The sequence below is a fragment of the Anopheles arabiensis genome, chromosome 2 (genome assembly GCF_016920715.1).
Source record: "Anopheles arabiensis isolate DONGOLA chromosome 2, AaraD3, whole genome shotgun sequence".
In the NCBI taxonomy this organism is placed as follows: Eukaryota; Metazoa; Arthropoda; class Insecta; order Diptera; family Culicidae; genus Anopheles; species Anopheles arabiensis.
The window spans coordinates 19,225,662-19,244,369 of NC_053517.1; the positions used below are offsets into that span (position 1 = coordinate 19,225,662).

Consider the following 18,708-nt stretch of genomic DNA (forward strand, 5'->3'; position numbering starts at 1 on the left):
TCTCTGTCTCTCTCTCTCTCTCTCTCTCTCTCTGTCTCTTTATCTTTCGCCATCGGCCGGTCGGGGAGTGGTCCCTGGTAGAGAATGGGCATAGTGGAATGCCTGATCTGGTCACCTCTAACCAGAGCGGCGAAATGTGGGTGTGTGTGTGGACCATTTTCTTTTTCGACCGCTTCGGTATGTATTGGGAGCGGCCTTCCCCACCCTCCCCCGCCTGGTGGAGCACATGGGGGAGCCGTGGGATTATGAAATGCGATGCAATTGGTGGCAACCGATCAAACGATCGACGAACATGCGCCTGCATTATGCGTGTCTCTTCGCCAGCTGTGTCTCGGTGCGTTTTGCCTGCGTAAACGGCCGTGCCTTAAAAGAGCGTTTTTTTGTTGCGTTTGCTTTCTCGTGGCGAGGCGTTTGAGCCACCTGTTTGAGTGGTTTGAGCCGTTTGAGTGATGCTGTACACCAGCACCAAGCGTCGCTCGGGTCGGTGATCTGCTGATCTGCAGCACTCGCTGCTCGCTTACGTCGAGCAATTACCGTTTTGGACCAAGTTTTGTCTAATTACCGCTCACCACAGTACGGTCTGGGTGTGTGTGTGTGTGTGGATGCTGCCATGTAAGCCTTCGGCTCGTAAAAACAGTCCATTAGTAGTTGCCCAACGCCAGCAGGCCAGATCCTTATGGCAGATACTTTCACTGCACTGGGCTTGTTGGCAGTTTCGCAAAACTAGGTGTAGATGGGTTTGCCCACTTACCCCGGGCCATCGAGGAATGTGACCGATTTCGTCGCGCTGGTGACAACGGCACCATTTAGAAGGAAAAAAAAAACATGCAATAATCGGGCCCTTAACCGATAAACCCGCTCCGGGAGAAGATGCCCAAGTCGGTCATCGGTCGGGCAGATTACATCACGATAGTGTGCGCGTTAACGGTTTTGTTAAGAAAAATGTCTGTAATTTGCCACCGATCGGCGGCGGTGGCGGCTGTTCGGATGGTGACAACTGTTGCGCAATCGTTTGCGCATCGAACGGTCGAGATGGGGTCGATGGGGTGCAAGACACGGGATGCCGAGGCGTCCCGCAACTGTGATGCTCGTCTCGTCGATAGCCCGATGGGCTTCTGGGCTTCGATACATGCGGCCGCACAGCATGACTGTGTTGCGTAACGTCTTTTATCGATCTCGTCCCTCTCGATTTGAGGCTCAAGGTATTGAGGTATCGAGGACGTGGACGCAGTTCTTGGCGCTTGGGCACGGGCCGTGGCCGGGGTTTCGTTTGCTAATGAACGCTAATCAATGGCCCCATTCTTGTCTCCTTCACGGGGAAATCCTTTTGAGGCACAGGCGACCGGGTAACGTAATCGGGTGGTTTTTGGGCACGATTGGAAACGGGTTACGGGGACAAATAGTGATAGCAACAAAACCAGTAGCAACGCTAACACACTACTCGAATGACATAAGCAAAGCAACAATTTTCATGCTAGATTGAAACGCCCGGAAAGAGTTTCGCGCCCAACCAGTGGCACCATGTCAAAGCGTTTATGTCATGTAATTTAACTGTCAAATCAAATCAATCGCTACAAGTGAACAGTTTGAGTAGCACAGTAAGCAGCGCCTGAGGACAGCGCCATCTAGGAGCAAAAGTTGCGTTCCAAAAAGAGTAGACATCCGTACGTAATGATTATTGCTAGTTTAAAACACACTTCCTCCTCACCAATGCATTGCAAGACTGATCACACTCGACCACTGACTCTGTTTGCATGGTTATATTTATTATCGTTGTGCAGTTTCGGTTACATACATGTGTGCTTCCCCTTTTCCGCATTTCCCGAACGCATCGGCTCAGCTCGAGCTCTCCGTAATCGCGTCGACTGCTGGCGCAATGGTGGTGCGCTTTCTGCGCACCCGAATCCGTATCATACCCGGGCTAGGGCCGGGTGTGGTCGTGGTGACCTTTTTACGGCGCTTCCGTACCATGTTCGGACCGGCAGTCGAGGACATACTGTTGTGTGACTCCATGCCGGGTACAACCGTCGTTACCACCGGTGTAGTTGCATTGTGCTGCTCCTCCGGGTAGTCATATTCGGGCGGGTTTGGCCGTTCTTGGGGCTCCTCTTCGTACTCCACCGCGGCGGCGGCGGTGATGGTGGTTGCGTTCGCTCCCGGTACTACCGTGCTGCTGGACGACGTGGTGCTCATCGTGCTGGTCGTTTCGGTTGTGCTGGAGCTTACGACAGGATTCTCAGTAGTTGTCGTGTTGGACGTGTCGGTTGTGTTGCTGCTGGCTACGGTCGTTGTGGGTTGAGCGTTGAAAAAGCTGAACGGTAACGAGTACAATTGATACCCAAAGAGCGACAAAGGCGATACGGCTACCGTTGGACGAGGAGGCTGAGGGAAAACTCAATAAAAAGTAAAGCAATGTACAAATGGTGCACAATGAAGGGTGGAAACTTACCATGCGAAGCAAAACTGGAGGAATGGTCGTTCGCACCTGCGGTCGTTGCGTTGTGGTTGTTTGACCGGGACGCGTCTAAGGGACTCGGAGATAGATCCAATTAGAATGATGATCCAATTGGAAAAAGAATGGTACTTTACTTACCGTAGGACCTTGCTGTATTTTCTGCAATCAAAAGGAAAAGCTTTCAGTGGTAGTCGCGTTTAGTAGAAAACACAGATCAAAATGACTGCCTACCTGCGGTATTCCACGTGGTTTCGTAGTTGTCCTGCCCTGCAAATTGTACAAAGTTTGTAAATACTTTGTTGCAAAAATAATGTATTAGAATCGTTTTCTGTTCTTCATCCATCTAGAGCCAAAGTTGACAAACAAAGCTTACAAGAATTTCTCCCTGGGACTCTATAGGAGGAAGCTGTAAAAATGGGAACCGAAAACAATTCTTGTACACACGGAAACCATCATTCCCAAGCGAACAGTTTCAACTTACTGTTGGAGGCTGTATGGAATTATGGATTTAGCAGAGACAGAGAGAGAGAGATAAGAGGTATCATACATTTAGCTTAAAATTGGTCATTTTAAGAGGCAACATGTACCTGCATGGATTTGGCTGTAGTAGTGGAAACTTTGCCGTTCGGTCCGCTGGAAATTCTCTGAAGAAGTTGGTTTTGGGGGATTTTTATGAAAAAGTACTACGATAAATGTTTAGTTACATTATTACAACAACACTTACCAGAGCCGTTTTAGTAGTTCGTGATGTTGTAGTTGGTGGTTTAGGACCTGCAAGAAGCTGCTCGGTGGTAAGAACAAATACACAACATTTAACGTTTAATCAAGCAAGGGCATATTTTGCTGCGTTACCTGACCGGATCGTTTCGTAGTGGTCGATGTTCTACCGGCAGCGCTGGTAGGCTACATAAAGGACAAGAATAAAAGGTATTTCAATGTATCTGCCAGTAAAACGTACATTTCTTCGACTCTTAAGCTACCTGTGCGGAGCGCGCTGTTGTTTTGCCTCTAGCGACCGTTGTAGTAGGCTAAGAAATGGCGAAAACACTCATATGAAGGCAATAGAGAGATGAACCATTCCGCGAAAGCTTACCGTCCTTCTAGTGGTAGTGGTAATCCTCCCACTGCTAGGCGTTGTTACTCTGGGTGCCTGCAATATTCTCCATTGCTTCGTATCGTTCGCGTTAGATGCGACATCATCTGCCGTAGTAAGCGACCCTAACGCCAAATTCTGACCACGTGGAACGAGATTCAGTTTACTCGGCTGAGCTGCCGATCCCTGCGCACTAATCACTCACCTGGCAGAATAGGCAAAACACCGCCAACAGTAACCACTTGGGCTCCATCGCTTCCCAGTAGTAGTAGTTGTTGTTCTGCGCTACTGCATTGCTCAAACGGCACTGGAAACGGTGCGGGTAGAAAGCTTACATTAAATTACTTACAATACTGTAATCGAACCAGCTTAATGTGAACCGAATACCTTGTAGCTTGTTTTGCACCACCACTAACGAGCTATTAACGAGCGTTTTGGCTGTTAGCGTGTCATTTTGGTATTACTCCGAACTGGTACATTTGACATTGAGCTGGTGGGAAATGACAGTTTCCAAGCGCTAGGTTCGGCATTCGCATGCAGTGCGACAAAACATCATTGCCATTGAAGCTCATCCTCCAAAACCAATCCAATGGATGGCCAGAATCTATTAGCCAAAAGGGCTTATTACCCCCAAAATGACAAAATAAAAGCTCATCCACCGAAACCCTAATATCTGGCACAAGCGGCTCTTTGGCCACCGCTGGCTAATGGGTGCGCTTCCAGGAGGACGCCTTACTTATTGCGCCGTGTGGCAAAAGATTAGCATATCTTGATCGAATTAAAGCGGGATTGTACCATTTCCCATGGCGCCAGTGGAGTAGTGGAGCAGTATTGTTACGAACAAATCCATTAAATATAAGATGCCACGCCAGCTCCAAAAACCCTCGAGCAGGGTAACTACACTTACAAGCACGGGGAGATACGGACGGATCTTTTTGGTCAAAACCTTGACGATGAGCGTACGCAGTGAAGAAACAACCATCACAATAGCTGCACTACAGTTGGAGTGCGTCGTTTTCATCTCGAATTTATCTCGAAATGATCGCATTACAAATTACCACGACCCGCTCTATCTTTTGCTCCCCCTTCGCTGATGATATCTGTCATCTACCCGGCGGCGGATGGGGCGGATGATGATAAAGAAACGAAAACTATTTCACATCTCACCCCGCCTTATTAGTATGGCCCTTACCCAAGGGGGCGGGGGGCAGGAAAAACCTTCCTTGATGAATTGAATGCAGCACCCAGCAGCATTTCGTAGCGTTTTATTTCGTGTTCATGTTTTTTGCATTTTCCCGCCACCAGGGGCAGCAGCTGCACAAGCTGTTTCCCAGCTGCAACCGAGCGCTTGTGGTGCTTGCCGCTCCTCACACTTAGCGCTTTGTAATTATGGACGCGCGAGTGCGGCGAGTTGATGGATTGAGAAACCGTTCATGCTCTTGTTTTGGGTGAACTGCTAACCTCTCAACCTTCTCTCCCCCTTTTTGCGTTGGTGGTTTTGCGGGACCACTGCACCTGGGGGGAGGGCTGCATTAACGGCGATTGCACGCCCCCGAAGATGTGGCCTTATCCAACGCTTTCCACGTTGGATTGAGGTCAGCTACAGTGCGATCGTTTTGTGCGATGCCGACAGATTGGTTTTGGCCGGGAAAGATGATGGAGCTTAGAAAACGGCAACACGGGAAACCCAGAACAGAACATGATCCAATCCGTGCCCGTGGTCCCGCTTGGCTTTGTTCTTGATAAAACCCCACCGCATGTGCTGTCGCGAGGCACGAAAATTTCAAACATTTGCACGAAATGCAAGATTCTCTCGCTCAAGTTCACATTAGGCGGGAGGGCGTGTACCCGCTGTACACAAATAAGTATTACCCGCCCGGTGCTTGTATAACAACCACACGCTCGTCCGATCGTGTGGCACTCGACTGTGATCGACGAACACGTGATCAATCGTACACGATCGCATTGAACCCTCTCCTATGCAAACGTCGTGGTGGAAAGACGCCCTCCCCCCAAAAAAACAACAAAACCATTCGGGAATCGGAAATCGTGAGCCGCGATTTAACTCCACCACGGCTTGGGGGGTTATTGTTTCATCGTGCGTTCATATGTGTGTACAAAAAGTGAACGGACATTGCCTTTCCGCTGTAAAAGTGTTTGCTTACTGGACCGTTTTTACTGCTGCACGATCGAATTTGATCGGGGTTAAGTGGCGTGATCGGGTTGACAGTTGGGATGGGTTCACTTGGCAGGGGTGGCGGAGTTCATACATAACCTTCTTTCGGGCCGGTATTGGACAAAAAAGCAAAGCAAAAAAAAAAAAAAAAACGGAGTGAAAACGGCAGAAAGCTGGTAATAAAGATTTATTTCATTAGTTGCGGGAGAGCTGCGGGAATATATTATACAAAAAGGGGTACACACAGACAACACACAACACACAAAAAAAAAAATAAAATAAAACAAAATGCGGTAAAGATAACTTTGTGCCGAGCAGAATTGGGAGCAAACACTTTCATTCAATCACACGCATGCGTACGATAGGGCAAATGCGAACAAGTCCATCCATTAGCATGGAAACAAAATTTCTACAAATTTAACTAAAATCCTCTTCTCCCTTTTCTTCCGTTGGCTCTCACCGTTGGCGGCGGCTTGCTAAAATATTATCGTATCGATTTCACGCGGGAAATTATTTCTATTTGCTATCTTACTGCCCCTTCCCCCCCCCCCTGGTGCACTTTCTCTTCCTTTGCGTGCCAGGGCGAGAGTGGCCGCCGCCGACTCGCGTAATTAAACGTTGGTTAAATTCGGAAATTTATCTGCCTTTTCATTGCATCTCGCCTCAGCTCACTTCCTACCAATCTGCCAAAAAAAAAGGCTGTGTATGTGTGTTTGTGCGTGTGTGGAATGAGCGTTTCAGATCAATCACCACAAAACACCGCCCGCGACTAAAACAGCGGCCGCCGAACAGGGGTACAAAGTTCAACGGTTTCACTTTCTTCGGCGGGCCAGCTTCGGGCCTTCCCTGAAACCGATTGCGCGTTTGGTGCGCGAAAAACGGCGGAATGTAAATCAAACTATAAACTGCGATGCTTACGAATTCGCTACTGAAGCGACTTTGCTTTTTTCTGTTTTTTTTGTGTGTGTTGCTCGATGGAAAGTTGAAGACCGTTTGCCGGATGGCGGTTGTGTCGTTATTTGTTTGGTATATGGAGTCGCAAAAAGTCTCATTTTTGCGCATGGCGCGTACGAAGCAAACGGATATGCGACCCTCCTCCCTGGACACGTGTGTGGAAACTTTATTCAATATGCTAGCTATCCAGTACGACGTGTATTGTGCCTTCCAAACCACCGCACCGGACACCAAATGGTTGCAAAAGCTGGAATTTCGATCTGCGGGTGCGTTCGTCGTCTGCCCGCGCGCGTTGAAGTCTTTCGCTTTGCGCATTTTGTAAGCCGCTCGGCGAGAAGGGCTCGTTTGCTCTGTTTGTACTGCTCAAACCAAGCCTCAAACTTTACAGCCCGCCAGATCCGATCGAAACACCGTCAAGTCCGTCAGTCGTGGTGGGTCACCGTTTTTTGTTTGCTTTTGTTTTTCGAATTAGCATCATCATCATTGCATCGACAGCGGCTGTGCGTGTGTGGTTGGAATGTGCGTAGCCATTATGGTTCAGATTTCAAGTCCCCGGCGCGCGGCGGCTCCATCAAGAATTGCGCAATGAAATATTTCAGAACGAAACCGGAGGTATAGCGTGTAGCGGTTATTTCTTGTGTGTTTTTTTCAGCAGCAGTGTCCTTGTACACCACGCACCCCTACCACAGAAGACAGTGAGTGAGTGTTGCGTTTTGTGCTGTCTTACCACGATGATCACGAACATTTAATCCACTCACACGCTCACTTACACAAGCATGGACGGTCGCGATTTTTCATTGACGAGAGATTTTATCAATTGCGCCATGCCCGGCGGGTGTAACCATTGAGCAAAAACAAAAAAAAGACGGTTAAAACGGAAAGCCAAGATGCGATCGCACATTCCAGCACATGGGGGGCAGCCCCGTTTGGTCGGAGCAGCTAGGCAATTCAAAAGCAAAAACCGCCTGTGCTGAACCGAACCGGGCGCGTGCGAGCACACCGATCAACTATCACTTTCCATTTTCTTCTTCAGCGCTCTCACCCGTTCTTTCTTCTTGTGGTGTGCTCGCGTTTCCACTCTCCCCGTCCGGTCTCCCCTTTTAGGTGGGTTTGGTTCCATTTCCGGCCCCAGCCCGAGCAGTGCTTTGCGCGAGCTATTCACTTGCTGTGCTTGAAACTTTTCCCTTCCCAGCGTCGCCTGGCGCAGTGCAAAAAGGGCGTCGCAAAAGGCAACCACGGCAGCGGGCCTTCGAGAGGAAAGTGAATCTGTCCCACAATCACTCACACACACACACACACACACACACACACACACACACACACACACAGAGTCTCGAGCTCGTTGAAAGCTATGACAGCGAGGAGGTTACTGTTGCGGCTTGCGACCGCTGCTTGTTTGTCCACATGGTGGTGGCTGCGCTGTCCGCTAATTTAGGTCAACAGGTACTGCTGCTGCCCTCCCCAGCCGGGCCCTCTTCTCGCCCCCACAAGACAAAACCGGGCCCATACCATACCGACCAATCCATCTGCGATTTATGCTGCACAAAGATCAATCGGCGACCAACAGCACGGGGGTTCGTCGCCACCTGTGCCCGTTCCTTATGTCGTGTCGCGTTTCTCAATCAAACGCCCGTGTTTGGGATGGGTTAGGAAATCGGAAAAGTGCCGCCGCGTTGTCTGCTGGCCTAGATGTCAACGGCTGGCGTATCGAACAGCTTGCACCATAATCAAGCGGGCTGAAGTGTGTGTGTGTGGCAACCGATTTGCACTAAATTGAACCGTGAGTCAGCAGCAGGCCAGCTTTCGATTCCACGGGCCGCGCTTGCTATATGTCAAAGATGCGAGCGACTGTGCCGAGTATGAGCTTCATCAATTTATTGCCATGACAAGGCCCCATTCCCATTGGAATGTTTTTATAACAAAAAAAAAACGAGCCCAGCAGCTTCTCAACCGATCACTCCATCTAAAGAGTGGTCCCGAGAGCGGTGCGAGCAATATTAATCATCCTCCAAATATCTGGCCGAAAAGGGTGAAATTTCTCACACACACAGGTACCGAGCCCGACCCTCTGACGGCGTACCCTTCCCCCCGCGGGTCCTCTTGCTGTTGTTTGGGGATGATTTTGCGCGCGCGGCGACGGGAAGACGCGCATCGATGCGTGCGGTTTTGACACTTGATCGAGCCGACTGTTTACTTTCACATTTTTCGGGAGACCCCATCCTGCCCGCCCCTATCCGTATCATTGCCGCTGACAAAAAAAAAGCTGAAGATCACGTTAAGGGTGCGCTAAGAAAGCATTGCCGTCTTAAGTATCGCCCGCGGGCTTCCCACAACAACCGGCCCACAAATACGAAGCGAAATGAGCAAAACGAGAGGAGTCGCCCTTTGCGGAACCTTTCACACTCTCCGGGAATGTCACAAATAAAAGGAATAATAACAAAAAAAAACCAACCACGATTCATTTCACTTTCAGGCTCGGTTTGGCGGCCCAGCTAACCGGTGGCCCGTGCGGTAACGGTGCCGCCGCCGGCCCGGTCCCGATCGGCGATGGTGCGCAGGGGCGCAAGCGGATGCCGCGCCGGTTCGAATCGCCGCGCCGCTTCCCGGACTCGTCGCACGGCAGCGACACGGGCACGGCCAGCACCCGCGAGTCGGAGTGCTCCGAGGAGCAGCAGCACTCGCCGACATCCGGCGGGCCAGTGTCACCGCTGATCAGCCAGTCCAAGCTGTACGATTCGCTTGCGGCCGAGCTGCGGGAGAAGCTGAGCGGCGGTGTGCCGCTGCTGCTGCCCGCGAAGGACCCGGAGCACAAGAAGGAACCGGTGCACGGTGTCAGCGATGCTGCGGCACGACGGTAAGAATCAATGCAATGTACCATTCCTTCCAAGAACAGTATCATTTAACTGTTCTCTCTCTGTCTCGCTTTCTCTGGTATAGTTTCCGCAACGGATGTTTGACCGGGTCGATCACACCGTCGGCGGGCGTCAACCAGAAACACGGCGTATCGTCCCGCGGATCGTCCGGGATCGGGTCCGATCTGGCCCCCAGCCCGGAACGGCACGAGCCGCAAAGCTCCAGTGGTAAGTAAGCGGACACAAGGGAGGTTCCCCGATGGGTTCATTCGCACCTTGCACCACGCACACACTCTCTCGGTTGATTTATGCCGGCAACCGCCGCGCGGGGTGAATAATTGCGCGAATTACACCCCTCGAGGGGAGAGGGCAGCCATGCAAACGTGTTAAGCCAGCTTTCTCACGGGGTTAATTAATTAGAGATTGTTGTGGCTGGTTTCCCTGCTGTCTGCTATGGTTTAGCATGCAAAACCCTCTGCCCCTTCGCGCCTCGGTTGTGCATCTTCCACAACTGCAGCGCCATCCCTCGTACAGGTTGGGGCGCACAAACATACGCAGAAAGACAAAACAAGTCAAACCGGGCGCAGCTTGTGATGCGATTACTGTCGCTTGAACTTTCACTGCAGTACGTCTGCAGGGGTTTTGTTTTTTTTGTAGTTTTTCGGGCCCGTGGAAGGCTGATGATGGTAAGATCAATTTGTTTGCCTTTCCAGTAGGGGAACGGCGGTCACCGCTGAGCGAAGGGCGAAGGGCAATGCGCATCGTCTGTTACTACCGGTTTTTTTTTGCATCATGAACACGCGAGCCATTTGTGTCAAATCGTTTAGTCAATTCCGGCTGCAGCGTTGAAGCGCTGGATGCGCAACACTTTCTAATGATGCAATTTTGCCGCCCCACAAAACACAATAAAAACGAAGCAAATGAGATGAGTGGAAGCGGGGGGAGGGGGAGGAGGCAATAAAAACAATCAAAACGAGCTGAATCCGGGAGCGGAACGCGATGAACCTTCAAACCTCACGTGTTTAAGCTGCAATTGCATTGCTAATGCGTCATGTGTGTTTTTCTTTCCTTCTCTCTCTCTCTCGCTCACAAACAGAGGACGAGTGGGTAAACGATCAGGAACCGGCGCTGAATGGCAGCTCGCTGCATCATCATCCCCATCATGCCGGCGGCCGGCCGGTGGACCGCTACCTGGACGATCAGCCCGTGACACGCATGAGCAAGTACCGGGAGGCGGCACCGCCGACCACGACCTACCTGTACCCGAACGTGCGCGACGAGCCGGGCCGGTCGCGGCACGGCCGTTCCTCGAGCCGCGAGGAAGATCGCAGCCTGCAGGGGTCGGTCAACTCGCGCGAGGAGGAGGTGAAACCGATCATCACCAACCACACGCCGCGCTACCGCAACGCGTACAAACCGGACGCGCCCGGGTACGGGCTGGAGGAGCGCAAGAAGAAGATCACCATCGAGGACGGCAAGTACGGGGACGAGCGGGACGGTGGGCGTAGAGGTGGCCGATATCCGCCGGCTCACGAGCGGGAGGAGGATGAGTTCGAGTACGGCAAACCGGCGCCACCGGAGCAGACGCGCCGCTACTTCGAGGAGGAGTACGAGCCGGAGCGCTACCGGGACAGCTTGACCGATCGGCAGAAGTACCGCGGCAAGGAGTATGGTGACCGGCGCGGTCCGAGCTACCCGCCGGCCGATGGACGCTACGCCGATGGGCGGGAGGACTATCGGGACTACTCGCCGGAGCGGCTGCCAGTGTCGGGACGGTCGGGCGGTAGCAAGTACACCGGCGCCCAGGATCATTTCGGCGAGCGGCGGGAGGATTTCAAGGTCGAGCGGGAGGCGTACCATCGTCGCTCGTCGCCCGTCCACAAGTCCGACCGGATGCGGTACGACGACCCGACCGACAGCGTGGAACGGCGGCCACTGTACCGGGCGAACGATCCGCACGACGAACCGGGCGCGTACCGCGAGGAACGGCGAGCCTTCCCGAGCGCCCGCGACCTGGAAGTGCCGAAACGAACCGGCTACAAGCTGGCGGACAAGTACGAGGAACGCTGGCGGCAGGAAATGGTGACCGGGTACGGGGACGCACCGGAGCAACCGTCCGGCCTGCGAACGCGCTACCATCGGGATGACGCGGCCAAACATGGTCCACAAACGGGCCCGGCACCACCGCAAGCGGACGCGTGGAAGCAGCAGGAACCGCGCAAAAAGTCGGTCGAAATACGCACCAGCTCGCCCGAGTCGACCATGCACCGCATCTCGCCCAAGGACCGGTTCCAGACGGCCAAGGAAAAGTTCCAGCAGATGGAGCGCGAACGGCACGAGCAGGAGCGGCTCGAGCAGGAGCGGCTGGAGCGGGAGCGGCTGCTGCACAGCAAGCGGGCCGTTGAGCACGTGGCGCCCGTCGCGCGCCGTGGCTCGCTCGAGCCGGCCCGTGACGTCAGCTCGCACGACAGCAATGGCTGGAGCTCGGACGAGGAGCTGCCACCACCGCGGGGGCATCCCCGCTCGAACGGTAGCTTAACGAGCGGCACCAACGGCCCGGCCGCGATCGGTGACCGACCCGGTGGCTATCGGGAGCTGGCACCGGAAGAGCGATACCCGGGACTGGACCGGGAGGGCCACGGTGCGGGACGGCGCATGATGCCGGCGAAAAGCTTGACCAGCCTGGTAAAGGGCTACCGGCACAGCTATGCGGAACCGCGGCCGCCGCCAGTTTCGCGCAGCAGCGGCCGCGTTGGGCTGGCCGCCGTTAATCCGTACTGAGCGCTAGCGCGGCCCGCCAGTACGGACAGTAGATGTCAGCAAATACTCCCTAGACCCTAGACGGTTATGTAGACGGTTATAATTGTTTTTTTTTCTTTTTGGTTTTCCATGTGCCTTATAGTGTTAACGGTTTTTGAAGCGCATATCTTAAACCCACCGGCTGGGAGGCGGGGCGAGCAGTGCCGGCGGTGGACAGTGTACATTGCAAAGGTTCTATTACTACATGTACGATTCTTTAGAGATAATAAAGCCACATTATAGCCGAGCTGTCGTGTTGATTTTGTTTAAATTAGGAATATTAATGTTAACAAGCTCTTTTCGACAAACTTTGACACTTTTTTCATCGTCTTCCAATACTTTTTCCCATCTTTAGAACATCCCATTTCAGTGTTTCTTTGTACGTTTTTGCAGGAGTAGTAGAAGCTGTGGGTTACAAGTGAACAAACGGCCTCCGACATCTCTTGACTTCAGTTCATATGGGACTCCTTACATCTTAACTTTTCAGATCTATCGCATTACTTTTAATCCTTGGGATATTACTTACTCAGATACTCTAAGTGTCTTCTTGATGTGTTTGATTTCTTGATGCTCCTTACGTGGCGCCCAGGAACGTTCTTCGATTTTGACACCAACCTTACTACTTTGAAACCCTCCAAACCCTCCCGATAAGTGGCTTCCGTTGGAGCATGGTTACCATAACTTCTACTAAAGTACGATGGCTTACGGCATACGTTGTCTCTTTGTTCAATAATGAAGAAAAACTCCCCAAACAAAAATAGCACATTCGTTAGTACCTCAACGTCTCATTTACACTGTTAATACTTTTGTTATTTAAACTTTTTATTCAAACTCATCCACATCTTCCTTAACCTAGACACAGTCTATCAGATCCGATAAGAGATACGCGCAACGCAGCACCTCCAATGCTTTGTTGTGAATCACTTCTTGTAAGGATGGCGACCCATTTCATCTAGCAGGCGGTTGCTGATCCGCTCCAGGTGTTGGTTCATGAAGCACAGATAGAGGGCAGCACTGGCAGCCAGCACGAACAGTACCGCAAACAGTGCTGTCAACGTAATCCAGAGCCACTGTTTCGGGCTGATTGTTTCGTAGCTAGCAGGAGGGTTTTGTGTAGTGGCGAAGTACGTCGTCGTTGTTGTGCTGCCCGTCGTCTGTGCGCTGGAAGTTGTTGGCGAGTTGCTGTCGTGTTGTTCAGTGGTGCTGGAGGTCGGTTGCAAGGAGCTGTCATCACGCGGATTATTGGTGGTGGTTGTTGTTGGTTCAACTGTGGTGGTAGTAGTAGTAGCAACAGTCGTTGTAGTTGTTTGTTCTAACGAGCTTGTCGTCAGCTCTTCGCTGACTTCCGTTGTAGTTGTGGTTGCTGCTTCGACGTCATCAGTTGATAATGCAGCGGACGTCGTTGTCTGGACCGGTGTAGTTGTGTCAGGTTGTTGAGTGGTTGTTGTATCTGGCATTGTGCTTGTAGTTGACGACGGCACGCCAGTTGTCGTTGAGAACTCATCAATCGTACTACACTCTTCCGTTTCTACCTCGTAGTTAAATATGGTCAGATACTCAATAGCCAAGTCGCTTCCGGCGTTGATGTTGGCTTCAATTTGAATCTAAATTAACAAAATAAATTAACCATCGACTCCTAAGGCCGTTCCTTCACGCTCACAACCTTACCCGAGCTTGTTTCACCGTTTTGTTAAGCTTCTCGCGAAAGTATCCCCATCCATCGGTCGAAACCTTAGTGCTCCAGTACTCCACCAGCGTCGGCTTGTTGTCTGGATCCGTATGCTCCTCGTCATACACGCGCACCTCGAGCATGGCGCCACTATCAAACACAAGATTGTAAGCCATGCGCAGCTCCGTTTCGGCATTGAACGCGTACGTATTCACAGTTTCCCCGCACGTTAGTCCCTGCCAGCGATGGGACAGATAATACACCGCGTCCGACCGGTACGGTTCGAAATGGTCCGACTCGTCGTACCGCTTCGCAACAAACTCCTGCATGTATTCACACTTGCGCAGTGAGGACACTGTTGCCTCATCAAAGTCCAGCTGCGTGCAGGAGGAGCCCTCGCGCACGTCTAGCGCACCGAGCGTAACGAACGCCATCCCAACAACACACCACACGGAACGCGTAAACACTTGGCTGAGCGGCAGCATTTCTACAGTTCCACAACCAACACCACCGGCTCGGTCTCTGGCTTGAGCGGAAATTATCTGGCGCCACCTTGGTCTTCACCCTGAAACCAGCCACACTGTTGGGCTGTGGTGTTCTACTACAGTGTGTCAATCAGTATGTAACGAGCAGGTGCACCGCTCCAACAATGCATGTTCTTCTGGTGACGTCTTTATAAGTCGGTTATCGGACGGCGTCCGGCTCACTGTCACCACTCGATGTTTAGTGGTTTGATTGATAGTTTTAACCCGTTTTATTGCCTGCAAGGACTTCAGCCCGAGATGGTCCCTTGCACTTCGGGTTGAAAGTTGTATTCCATTCCCCAGCTCACCCTCTTTTTGGCCTAGCCGCGAACAATACAGGGATGCAATTCGTTCGAGTACATGCGAATCACCTGCCATTAATAGTGGACTATTATTACACGATTGCGTTGGTATGATGCTTGATCTGATCCTGTACTGTTAAAGCAATCTTGGAATGCCGCGGGATTTAATGGCGGCAGATGATAACGAATGCACTTGCAGCCCTTTGTTAAGCGAATCTCAAGAGCGTAGGCCATGGTTTGATTAGCTTGATTAACCCGCTGTTAGGATAGGGAGTCGATCGGTTGTAGCTACAACCAAGCTCAAGGTGATCTTATCTTTCCCGATATCTAGCACCAGCTGTTGTTTTGAGGTTAGGTACATATTTAGAATCTTGTAGGATGTTCTGTAACTCCAACAGCAAAATACTTGTCAAGTACCACAACCACTCGAGCCGAGCTGAAGCACTTTGTCAATTTGTCTCCTGCCCGATATGTCTCCGGCCTCTTATGCTATCAACTCAATTTCCGATCAATCATTCGTGCGTTTTAAACTAATCACATCTCGAGGACGGTCGGTTCGTACCACCTTCAATCACCGCCGCGTGGCCTTATCAGCCGGCCCGGAATGAAATCTCAGCCCGCGATCCGCCCGCGACTGATATGATGCGATGCGTCGCTTCGTTTTGGGAGCGATAGCAGAACGCGACGGCTATCGCCACCATACCTTTGCTATCGCTATGTTCAGTGTTACCGTTGATAGTGTGCTGGTGAGAAGGTTGGTCGTCGATAGCACGGGCCACACCACAAGCCGGAACCGTTCACTTTGCGCTCTCGATTCGGCAAAGGGAACTTTATCGCTTTATCAGCTTCCTCTATGTGTGTAAGCGCGGCTTAACTCGATGATCCTTGCTTACCCTGCATCCATCGTACGTGCGGTGTGTCGGTGGCAATTTGGCTTCTACCTGCCCAATCGGCAAGACACAAAACGCGCTTACGACGACGCGTACGTCCTATCAGAGTAGTGTTGTGTATAGTGAAGTTGACAAAAAATGGATCCTAGCACGATTCGACTACCCAATCTAGTGATGTGCGTCTGTGCAATCGTAACACTGCTACTACCAGCTGTAGCCAGTGGCCATGTCATCCAGGCACAGGAACGAGTCGGAGAGGCCACCCCGCTCGCTGGAACCGATGCCGAAACGGCCTGGATGGTGACCGGGATCATCTTTATCGTCCTGTTTGCGGTGGCCGTCATCGTGTGCATATACCTGTGGTATCTGCGCAACGCGAAGGTGAAGGAGCTGCGCCATCTACAGAACCTGCGAGCCGGCAAGGATCATCAGAATGTGTGGTACGGTGGCAATGGGGGCGGTGGCAGTGGTGCACACATATGAATGGGAAAGGAAGTGTTATGTTGAAACAAAAACAGGAGTGATTCACGGAGGTCACAAGCTCACTGGAATATTAGCAGCGAGGTCTGGTGAGTGCGTGGTGAGGGCAACTGACATCGCAGGTTTGCCTCACTATCTTATCGTGCGTGTGAACGGATTCTTCGGAACCGAAATCGACAGAAAGGGGAGTTGCACAATAAGCGGACGGTGATGACGAATTTGTGTTGGCGGATTTTGGTGCTTAAGTGTTTGTGTTAAGCTTACGAAGTAAGGAAGAATGTTTTGGTGTAATGTAAAGTGTGTTAAAGTGACGGCAGATGTGGAGCAGCGGTGACGAATAAAGAAGAATTGCTAGAGTACCTAACGTGCTGGAGTGATGTGTCATTGGTTGGGTTAATTACGGCCAAAGGATATAATGCAATGAGGAAGAGTCTTTGGTAGTTGAATCTAATATTAGAATTCGCGTCATTGGACAATTGTTTGGAGTAACATGTAACAGTACAGTTCTTGTTCCTCCCAAACATCTCCCTAAACCCCCACATCAGCACAACACAATCCCCAATTGGTGTATGTGTGTTGAGTAAGTGAATAATTGTACTTTCCTTTATTTATCGTTTGTAATACACATTTAAATTATTGTTTAGCTTCAATACATTATTATTGCTGGTGGTTAACGTTTCTTACGCTTATTGAGATCTGCCGCCGGAGTCACGCCACCGTGTAAACCTTGCGACGACGCTTCCTGGATCGATCTGTAAATTGATGTCTGTTTTCCGCATCAGCTGAGCAAAAACATAGGCTAATAACACGCACGTCCGTCTGTAACTATGCACAGACGTAGCTGTCGGCCTGCCCTTAGCGTACGATCAACTAAAGCGACATCGAACTATGTGCACACAGACAGTTGCACACACAAAAAAACCCATACAAACTATATATATCACAATCGGTTTCGCCCTCAAAGACGTACACGGCAAAAAATGGCCAATTCAGTTTGGTACAAATAGCAGCCTAAAACAGCGCTCGAGAAGTGAAAGAAGGGTACTTTTTTGACTAACAATTTGGATATTATTTTCGTTTTTTTTGTTGTTGTTGTCGTGTTCTGTTGCTGGAAGACCGATCGCTTTAACATGCAAGCGCTGAAAGAAGAGGGAGCGTCAACAGAAGAGGAAAGCCCTTACCATTAAACGTGTAACATTGTAAACCTCGTACGCACATCTAACATCGAACAGTGGGAAGCAGAGAAGCAAACCTGGGGCGTAGACCTGGGTAGAAAGGATACACACTACTTGTAACAAGATCCGAAAGTATCGAAGCGACTAACGATTGTATAATCAAGATATCGTCCCTTTTCTTTTGCAACGTCGGCGGAAAAGGGTTCTCCTAAGCTACAATTGCCACTGGAGCTAGTATGTTGGCATGTTGGCTGGGATAATAATAGCACACACTTCGTTCTGCCTCATAAGCGTACATCGTTTGCATCGACAGGGATGGCAGTGCCTTTCCCCTTTGCTGCTTGTCATTCGTTGCCAGCCGAACAGGTATTCGAGCAGAGTGTTGGTGTTTTGTCGTTAGTTTCGTTCATCATCAGCATCGTCATCGACATCGTCATCGATCCCGTCTTACTTGGAAATCTTCTTCATCTGATCCGTCTGATGCTTCATCGAGTACGTCGCGTTGTCGGCTTTGTGCAGCAGCGAGTCCAGCTTGTCCAGCTGGGACGTCACCTTGGTGCCGATGTCCTGTGCTGCCGCCTTGGCCACCGTAGCGTCCGAGGCTGCGTTCAGATCTTTCATCGTGTCCAGCGTGTCCAGCGCGTCGTTGATGGACTTTCCTTCCGCTGCACCGGCGGCCGGTTCGCTGCTGGGCGTGGACGGGCGCAGCTTCAACAGGCTGGTTAAACTGCCGCACGCCACCTTAAACTTGTTGATCTTTTGCTGCGTCGCGGTCAGTATGTTCGTCAGCTCGTCCATCTTGCCCGACGTGCCCTGCAGCGACTCGTCCTGCAAGTCCACATCCTGTGGAAAGCGTTAGGAAACGGGTTTGTTAAAATAGTGTTTGACCATACGGTAGAGGACACAGGTTCACCGCCCCCCCCCCCATACCTTCAACTGCTCGGTGAGCTGCTCCTCCACTTCCGTCTCCTGGCGCAGCTTTTGCTTCTCCTCGAACTCCTCCCGACTGGGATGGGCCAGCCCGAGCAGTTCCGCTCGCATACACTCATACTCGTACGTGCCTTCTGCCATTGTGTTTCGACTGTGTGTTCGATTCGGTTCGTTTGGATTGTACTTTTGCAGTGCTTTCTACCCTAAAAAAACTGCTGGTGCTTACTACCCACCCGCCGAGGAGGATGATTTGTGTTCGGCTAAGCAACGGTACGGTTTGCTACTGCTACACAACGGGAATGCTACTAAAGGGGAAGAATGTATTTCGTCTTTGGGATGTTTTTTTTTTCGTCTGTCAATGTCTTATCGATTGGCGTATGTCACTGGCGTGTATTGTTCTTCGTGCAAT

The 18,708-nt window shown here is 51.2% G+C and overlaps 4 protein-coding genes across 4 annotated transcripts in view; 1 reads left to right on the forward strand and 3 right to left on the reverse strand.

Annotated features, from left to right (window-relative positions):
- LOC120894432 overlaps positions 1-12,576 on the forward strand; it is a 32,275-nt gene extending 19,699 nt beyond the window's left edge. The window contains exons 4-6 of the mRNA XM_040297003.1: positions 9,152-9,532; positions 9,616-9,758; positions 10,627-12,576. Of these exons, the coding sequence (XP_040152937.1) occupies positions 9,152-9,532; positions 9,616-9,758; positions 10,627-12,311 (2,209 nt within the window). The 3' untranslated portion in view covers positions 12,312-12,576. The remainder of the gene's footprint in view (positions 1-9,151; positions 9,533-9,615; positions 9,759-10,626) is intronic.
- LOC120894433 (endochitinase A) lies at positions 1,755-3,399 on the reverse strand. Its single transcript, XM_040297004.1, has 7 exons — positions 3,308-3,399; positions 3,180-3,236; positions 3,043-3,099; positions 2,687-2,722; positions 2,594-2,614; positions 2,450-2,524; positions 1,755-2,382 (listed from the first exon to the last, which is right to left on the reverse strand). Exons 3-7 carry the CDS (start codon positions 3,046-3,048, stop codon positions 1,837-1,839), a joined length of 684 nt encoding a protein of 227 aa, XP_040152938.1. The 5' UTR covers positions 3,049-3,099; positions 3,180-3,236; positions 3,308-3,399; the 3' UTR covers positions 1,755-1,836.
- Positions 12,577-13,130: 554 nt separating the features above from the next.
- LOC120898091 (cell wall integrity and stress response component 1-like) lies at positions 13,131-14,626 on the reverse strand. Its single transcript, XM_040303443.1, has 2 exons — positions 13,998-14,626; positions 13,131-13,933 (listed from the first exon to the last, which is right to left on the reverse strand). The coding sequence occupies exons 1-2, from the start codon at positions 14,481-14,483 to the stop codon at positions 13,250-13,252; spliced, it is 1,170 nt and encodes a 389-aa protein (XP_040159377.1). The 5' UTR covers positions 14,484-14,626; the 3' UTR covers positions 13,131-13,249.
- Positions 14,627-16,762: 2,136 nt separating this feature from the next.
- On the reverse strand, positions 16,763-18,642 carry LOC120898094. The gene is made up of 2 exons (XM_040303445.1): positions 18,300-18,642; positions 16,763-18,212 (listed from the first exon to the last, which is right to left on the reverse strand). The coding sequence occupies exons 1-2, from the start codon at positions 18,438-18,440 to the stop codon at positions 17,817-17,819; spliced, it is 537 nt and encodes a 178-aa protein (XP_040159379.1). The 5' UTR covers positions 18,441-18,642; the 3' UTR covers positions 16,763-17,816.
- Between the last annotated feature and the right edge of the window lie 66 nt (positions 18,643-18,708).